Source organism: Silene latifolia, unplaced genomic scaffold (genome assembly GCF_048544455.1).
Source record: "Silene latifolia isolate original U9 population unplaced genomic scaffold, ASM4854445v1 scaffold_85, whole genome shotgun sequence".
In the NCBI taxonomy this organism is placed as follows: Eukaryota; Viridiplantae; Streptophyta; class Magnoliopsida; order Caryophyllales; family Caryophyllaceae; genus Silene; species Silene latifolia.
Window position 1 is genome coordinate 546,549 of NW_027413762.1, and position 9,222 is coordinate 555,770.

A 9,222-nucleotide genomic window follows, 5' to 3' on the forward strand; every position below is an offset into this window, starting at 1 on the left:
ATATTTTCCGAACCCAATTTGCCTAAATATCAGCGATAAATTATTTCAAACAGCAACTCTTCTATAGGACCGTCCTATAATATATGACTGACTCAAAAGGAGAAAAACCCAAAGTTACACATAATATTACAACTAGTTTGAAAGCTCGGACGAATGAGTTAATGACCTTGATTATTTTAAAACTAAGTTATAGAACATTATCGAATAGGTGTTTCGAAGTTCAAATCCGGGTGTCACATAATTCTAAAAAAAATGAAATATCTTAATCCCTTATGGTCTCTTGATACGTACTTGATTCTAAGCAATAAGTAGCCTCTAAAGTTTTGTTATCTCGAATTCTAGCAAAATTTATTAAATAATAATCATCATAGGTGTAAGCCAATCGGGGCGCTTTGATAGCCCTTATGATTAATATAAAGATAGGTGTTTCGAAGTTCAAATCCGGGTGTCACATAAATCTAAAAAAAATGAAATATCCTAATCTCTTATGGTCTCTTGATACGTATTTGATTCTAAGCATTAAGTAGCGCCTCTAAAGTTTTGTTATCTCGAATTATAGCAAAATTTATTAAGTACTAATCATCATAAGTGTAAGCCAAATTGGGCGCTTTGATAACCCTTATGAATAATACAAAGACATGTGTGAAATTAATGAATAGTTTACATACATTTACTATATTTTGGTAGGGAGAATAAAGCAAATGTAAACTATCGATTTTGAGACGGAGGGGTATATATTTTGTTTGAACCATATACCTACCCTTCAAATATGGACAATTTACTTACACATATCATTCTTATAAGTTAGTCATTTCAAATTTTTTTGTTCAATTAATAAGACCGTCTTACATAATAATAATAATAATAATTAATCTTCTAATTACTGATACATAGAGTTCATTTTTATGTTCTTCTTTTACAAAGCACATATAATGTATACTCATCGTCTAATTAATAAGACCGTCTTACATAATACTCCCTCCATTTTCCTATTTTCACACCATTTCCTCTTTTTGACAAATTATCTATTTTCACCCCATTTCTCTTCTTTCCTTATTTAGACTAACTTTTTCATTCTTAATTTAATCATTCTTTTCACCCCACTGACATCTATTTTATTACTTTTTTGTTTTTTAATCTTTCTTTTCACCCCCCTTACACTCTTTTATTACTTTTTCATTCTTTAATAATTTTCTTAATATGTGTGTAAAAAGAAATGGGGTTAACAAAAAAATGGAGGGAGTAATAATAAGACCGCCTATGTTTTTGGCAACTATAAGCAAACATACAATTTTGTGACAACAAAATTATAGTTTGTTAAATTTTAATTTTAACCGTTAATAATATAAACTCTTAAAAGCTCTCTTTCACAATAGTTAAGTGACTCAAAATATTTTGGGTTTATTCCCAAGTTTCAAAGATGGCTTCTATTTCTAACCATAAGTTCACCCTACATTTTGCATGCTAATCTTTCAATGTGGGACAAATCTACTATTTATACGTAGTATATTCACAACACCTCAATTATTTTTCAATGTGGGACAAATAACATACTAATAAATACACCATATTTTTCACACCTAGCTCAACATCCAACCCGAATCCCGAAATAGAGACAATTACTCATTATATCTAATAGCAGTTATATTTAATATTTAATAATATGAGCAAATACTATATGTTAATATTCGTACATTCAACATCCAATCCGATTAATAATGAGCAAATACCAACAAACTAATCTTATCTAGAGTCTAAAGTTTTTCTCACGTATAACATTTGTGCAATTTTATCTTATTGCTAACAAACTAATCTTATCTAAAGTCCAAAGTTTTCTTACGTATAAAATTAATATTTTTTTCTTATAAATATTAAGTAGTTTTTAAGGGTAGGACTCTCTAGATAATGAAAAAAATGTTAAAACTTGAAAAATTAACATTATGTAACGTTACTTTTAAAGTCTCTTATATAATTAGAATACTACTGATGTATGTTCGTTATTTAAAAATTCAGCTTAAAAATTAAAAAATAAATAACTTATTGCTAAACTACTAAATTTGAGTAGAAAAGGAGATGATATAACAATATATAATTATATGATTGTAAAACCGCCAAAATCAAAATTATAATACAAATAAATTTCACTATTGTGCAGGTAATAATACAAACTCTTATAAAAACTATCTAAGACAATATTTAAGAGACTCAAACGATTTTGGATTAGTATTTAAATTCCAAGGATGACTCGTATTTATAATCATAGGATCACCCCACATTATGGTAATCTTTCGATGTGAGACAAATCTACTATTTATAATAATAGGATCAGCACACCTTATGTTAATCTTTCGATGTGGGATAATTCTACTACTATTTATAATAGAGTGACCACCCCTTATGGTAATTTTCTGATGTGGGACAATTCTACTATTTATACGTAGTATGTTCACCACATCTTATTATTTTGCAATGTGTGACATATAATATACTAAAAATTACATCATCTTTTTTGCACCTAGTTCGACATCAAACTCGATTTAATAACGTTTTGTTCTTTGGATTTTCCCCCCTTATTAACTGATGTATGAACTCTTTTTGTAAGTCTTTTAATTTAAGTCCATATTTAAACCAAAAAAAAAGGTTGAAGACAGATAATTCCGTCTTAAATAAAAAATCATGGATAATAAAATACAAATAAATTTGGTATTAAGACTACATAAGCTGTTATGGCCTATGGATTTTTTAGAAAAATGTTTTTGTAGCATTTTATTATGAGTGTGTTGACAGTTGTTATAGCTAATATGGTAGCTGAACTTTGAGCTCTTTGCTATACTTGGATGAGTAGGTCTCTTAAGAGACGATCTCTTAATATACTAAAACTTGGGAGAGACGGTCTCTCACTAAGTTATTGAGAGACCAATCTTTCGTACCCTTTTATTTGTATTTCGTACCCCTTTTATTGTTGATCGTGACATAGTAATTTCATACCTATTTACATAATAAATTTACTCATTTTATCATTAATCATAATTTGTACCTATTTTATTACTTTTAGTACCACGTTTTCTTAAAATCGTACAATGGTCTCTCAATAAAGCTTATTAAGAGGAGTAGGTCTCCTGAGAGACGGTCTCTTAATAAGCTTTATTGAGAGACCATTGTACGATTTTAAGAAAACGTGGTACTAAAAGTAATAAAATAGGTACAAATTATGATTAATGATAAAATGAGTAAATTTATTATGTAAATAGGTATGAAATTACTATGTCACGATCAACAATAAAAGGGATACGAAATACAAATAAAAGGGTACGAAAGATTGGTCTCTCAATAACTTAGTGAGAGACCGTCTCTCCCAAGTTTTAGTATACTTGGATTTCTTCAACTGTTGTCTGCTTAATTGTTTGACTAATATTCAGTGAGTTGGTCTCATTGTACTGAAATCATACCTAATTCATTTTTATATTCTCATTCTCATTAATTGAATTAATCAATATTAATCACTTTTAAGACTTATTAATTATGGATATCATGCATACTTATTGTTACATTTATTAGTTAGTCTTATCGGTGTTCGATTGTTAGATTAAAGTATAATATAATTAGATAATTGAATCAAGAAAATCAAGGTCACTTGTATCAATTTAACTGTTAGAGCACAACAAATGTAACATATAAGATAACTGTAACAAATAAGAGCTTTTTAAGACAATACTTAAGAGACTCAAAAGATTTTGGGTTAATATTTAAGTTCAAAGGATGACTCATATATATAATCATAGGATTATCACACCTTATGTTAATCTTTCGATGTGGGATAATTCTATTATTTATAATTGGATGACCACACCTTATGCTAATTTTTCGATGTGGGACGATTCTACTATTTATACGTAGTATGTTCATCACACCTATATTATTTTTTCAATGGGTTACATATAACATACAAAGAAGCACGTCTTCTTTTTCTCGCCTATTTCGACATCCTATACTGTCTATTAATAATCGTACTTTTTTTTTTCTTTTTTTTTTGTGCAAATGATTTGAAATTCATACTCTAATAATTTTTTTTTTTTTTAAATTATATAATTTTTTTACGATAGTTTTTTATCAAATGAATTGTAAAATATTTTTTTATAAAAATTATAAACATGACTTGGATATATAATATAGAAAATATATATTATAATAACTAAATAATATTCACTTTATTTTTTATATTATATTGTGAAGATATGATACAAACTTTTAAGAGCTCATTAAGATAATAATTAAGAGACTCAAAAGATTTGGGTTAATATCCAAGTTTCAAGGATGCCTCATATTTATAATCATAGGATTATATGTCACGATCAACAATAAAAGGGGTACGAAATACAAATAAAAGGGTACGAAAGATTGGTCTCTCAATAACTTAGTGAGAGACCGTCTCTCCCAAGTTTTAGTATACTTGGATTTCTTCAACTGTTGTCTGCTTAATTGTTTGACTAATATTCAGTGAGTTGGTCTCATTGTACTGAAATCATACCTAACTCATTTTTATATTCTCATTCTCATTAAATTGAATTAATCAATATTATTCACTTTTAAGACTTATTAATTATGGATATCATGCATACTTATTGTTACATTTATTAGTTAGTCTTATCGGTGTTCGATTGTTAGATTAAAGTATAATATAATTAGATAATTGAACCAAGAAAATCAAGGTCACTTGTATCAATTTAACTGTTAGAGCACAACAAATGTAACATATAAGATAACTGTAACAAATAAGAGCTTTTTAAGACAATACTTAAGAGACTCAAAAGATCTTGGGTTAATATTTAAGTTCAAAGGATGACTCATATATATAATCATAGGATTATCACACCTTATGTTAATCTTTCGATGTGGATAATTCTATTATTTATAATTGGATGACCACACCTTATGCTAATTTTCCGATGTGGGACGATTCTACTATTTATACGTAGTATGTTCATCACACCTATATTATTTTTTCAATGGGTTACATATAACATACAAAGAAGCACGTCTTCTTTTTCTCGCCTATTTCGACATCCTATACTGTCTATTAATAATCGTACTTTTTTTTTCTTTTTTTTGTGCAAATGATTTGAAATTCATACTCTAATAATTTTCTTTTTTTTTTAAATTATATAATTATTTTACGATAGTTTTTTATCAAATGAATTATAAAATATTTTTTTATAAAAATTATAAACATGACTTGGATATATAATATAGAAAATATATATTATAATAACTAAATAATATTCACTTTATTTTTTATATTATATTGTGAAGATATGATACAAACTTTTAAGAGCTCATTAAGATAATAATTAAGAGACTCAAAAGATTTGGGTTAATATCCAAGTTTCAAGGATGCCTCATATTTATAATCATAGGATTAACCCACTTTGTTAATCTTTCGATGTGGGACAATTCTATTATTTATACACGGTATATTCTCCACACCTACATTATTTTTCAATGTGGGACATATAATCTATTAAAAACTAAGAGGTACACTATCTTTAGTATGTGCAAATAATATAAAATTTATACTCTAATGATAACATTTTTTATCACGAATCTAATTATATTATTTTCATATTTTTTTAATAATACTTTGTTGTCAAATGAAATGGAAAAGTTTTTAAATAAAAATTGGAAATATCACTTGAATATAATTTAGGAAATATATATATTATAATAATTAAAAGATTTCTCACTTTATTTTTTACATCAAATATTATTATTTATAATACTTTCCTAAATTGATTTTTGATGATGTGGACGCTCTAGAATCGCTCGAAAAAAGCCTCTTTTATAAATATATATAGATAGATTATATTTCAGTTTTATTTGGATTACCCGATATCTTATAATGAATACCGACATATTTAAATATGCAAGTTATCAAGATAAAGTATTATGTTACTAAAATAAACAATTTTTTTTACATATATTAACTAACTTAGTTGGACTTTGTGCCATTAAACTAGTCTTTTGCTAAGAATGGTCTATAGAATAATTAGTGTACTTCAAATCCTCCACAATTTTAATAAATTACCCAAGCTACTCGTTCTACCCCAAACACTTCAATTACACTATCGACAAATAAAAAAGAACAACTAATTTCGAGTAACAAATAATTAACGAACCAATTAAAACAATCAAACTAACGAAACAAATCTTATCTATATAAATACAAGAACATTTAACCCCTTCTCCTTCATCCACGTCATCACGTACAACCTTTTTTTAAAAATAAAAAAAAAAGTGGATCCACAGCAAAGAATATGGAATTATTTAATGAAAAATCTATTATGTTTATGTTTTGTACGTAAATGTTTACATTTATGTTTTATACGTAAATATTAATGAATAATCTAAAAAAAAAGAGTTCCGTGCAAATTTTTTTCTACAATAATAAATTATAACAATAATGATAAAGTACAATAAATTACACCAATTGATAAAAATCAAGTATCTTGCTAAAATTATTTACTTAATAGCTACGAATATGTTCACAACCAACTAATTTTGTTTTTAAAAGTAGATTTTGTATTAAAATAAATATAATAATAATAATAATAATAATAATAATAATATTGTTAAAAAACGGTAGATCTATCTTTATAAATACAGAAACATTTCATGCAAATCCGTGCAGCCACGTCACCACATCCAGTTTTTTTTATAAATTATTAAATGCGGGACCCACAACAAAGATTAAGGAATTAATTAACGAAAAACCGTCTATGTTTATATTTTGCACGTAAATAATTACGTTTATGATTTGTACGTAAATATTAAAAAATAACGATGGTATGTACGTAAACATTAATAAATAACGATATATAAATAATTTATATTACAATAAATGTCAAAATAATTAAATTTATGAACTTCTATATTATGTGTATATGATATATTGATATGTATGCGTTATGGACGTTTAGCTGGTGATTATTATGATTTATGATTAATGATTAATAGGATTCAGTTAATTTGACGAAAAATTGAAAATAAGAAAGATGGGAGAAGTGGAATCAAAGGTGGAGTAACGTGAGGGGTGTAGAATAAATAAAAGCAAGAAAGAAATGAAGAGTAAGTAGTAAAATGGGTTTTTTTTAGACAAACGTGTACTATTTTATAGAAACATAAGGTTCTATTAAATACACACCAACTAAAGCGTAAACCGAGGGGCATTAGATGCCCCTAAACTAGAAGAAACCCAACTAACATAACTAGTAATACAAACAAACTCGGTAGAAATACAAAGACGACGCCTCTTACGCGGTGAATGGTAGAAGGCATCGAACTGGATTGGACAATCTTCTGTTCTTTTAGAGCTGACAACCATTTTCGGAGTCGTAAATCTGGAGTAGACAGTAGAACCTCCAACCATTACCATCGATTTATTCTTGAATTTAGCGCGATCACGACCCATTAAACGTCGGCTACAAATCTTGCTTGAGTGTGTCTTCACGGCTGAAAAGATAAACAAACTTTGACTTGACAAATGGTCAGAACTGTCCATTCCAAATTGCTCCAAACGTGTATTTTTGACCATTGAAACCTCTCTAACCTCAATGATGGGATCGAAAATCCTCTCAGTCGATAAGCATGGTCTCTTGACTTCAAGAGGCTGATCCTCTTCATCAGTGAAGTTGTTCGGCTGTCCCAGTGAAATGTCCATGGCTGTACAAAGATTCACGGGCAGAGGAGACGAAAAGGGAACCGCGGCTTCACATGAAGAACTTTCATGGGGAGTTCCCGTCGAGGTAGAAGTTTTAGAGAATAGGGGGCGAACTATTAAAGAGGCCCCGGATTTTGGATGAAAAAATTGCAGCTTCCTTCCTAGCAATAAGTTCTCGTAATCGTTGGACGATAGAAACAAATTTTTATGGGCCTGTTTTTTGTTGGAGAAGGAGTAATTGGTAGAGCCAAGGGTAGAGGTACCAAAACGGTTACAATCACTCTTAACTGACAAAGATGGGTGAGTTGCAGAGATTGTGGCGGAATCCGTATTCATGTCAGAAATCTTGTTACTTCCATTTTGAGGAGCACTTATATCAGCAGGCAACAACTCCGTGCTACTACGAGCAACTTGATTCCCTATCTCAAAAGGCACAGACATAGTATCCACAACAGGCTGAGCATGATGGATCGAATTCTTACCTTTCTTGTTCTTTCTAAGGGGGTCAAAATGATAAGAACTAGTACAACCCAAATCCTTTTTATCTATTATAGATGAAGTAGATTGTCTAGCACACCAATTCTGTTGATCACAGTTTTCAGTCATAGTAACATTATTTGAGCCACTGGCTTCTTGACATACTAGCGAAGAAATGGGCCGTTTCCCTTTTCGAATATCAATTAGCTTTAAAAGAATCGTCCACCACACGCTTACCATTTAGGTTAAAAACATGAAGCTTTCTAACTTCATCCAACTCACGAAGAATATCGTTATTTTGAGGCTCCACCGAGACCGCCTCCTCAAAAGTGCAGCGAGCCTCAGATAACTTATTCAAACTTCTAAGAGCGACAGCTTTACGAAAGAGGGTCTTGGCATGGTGAGGATAAAAATTCAAAACCATTGAACATAGAATTAATGCCCCATCGAAAGCACGTAATTTAATAGCAGAAGCAGCTAAATTTAAAGACAAAGAAATTGCTAGGCTTGAAAGAGAGTTTAAATCAAGATCGGACACATCCTTCAGAACATCACTCAAGAGACGACATGCTTTGTCATAGCAGGCACTCGCCTCGACAAACTGATTTTGTCTAAAAAGGTCATTACCTAAGTCTTTAAAGGCATGAATTTTAGAAATGGGGGAAGCATCTAAAAGGGAATAAACAAGATTCAAGCTATCACCATCCTCTGACACAACATAACCATGGAAATAACCAAAGAACTCAAGAAAATCGGCACAAGATGTATGATTCATGAGGTAGTCGATCTAGCTGATAGAAAAGGTTTAGAAAAAGCAGCAATTAAACAACACCAACAGAGTACACCTAACAAACACGTACCAAAGCAATATTACTAAAATCAAACAAATTATAAAAGCAAGATAACAAACCACAACTCAGAGAAATTAAAATGAACACAAAGAAACCGTATGACCGATTCAGAAGTGACAAAAGGAGGACGGGAAGCGAGGTAACATCCGACCACCACAAAGACGGAATCTGGACAGACAA

At 29.5% G+C, this 9,222-nt stretch overlaps 1 protein-coding gene across 1 annotated transcript; it reads right to left on the reverse strand.

The window, feature by feature from the left end:
* Window positions 1-8,390: 8,390 nt before the first annotated feature.
* Window positions 8,391-8,966, reverse strand: LOC141640498 (uncharacterized). Its single transcript, XM_074449277.1, has one exon. It carries the CDS (start codon window positions 8,964-8,966, stop codon window positions 8,391-8,393), a length of 576 nt encoding a protein of 191 aa, XP_074305378.1.
* Between the last annotated feature and the right edge of the window lie 256 nt (window positions 8,967-9,222).

Excerpts from the sequence above, each read along its gene's own strand:
- LOC141640498 (XM_074449277.1), bottom strand. The coding sequence starts at position 8,966 with ATGAATCATACATCTTGTGCCGATTTTCTTGAGTTCTTTGGTTATTTC.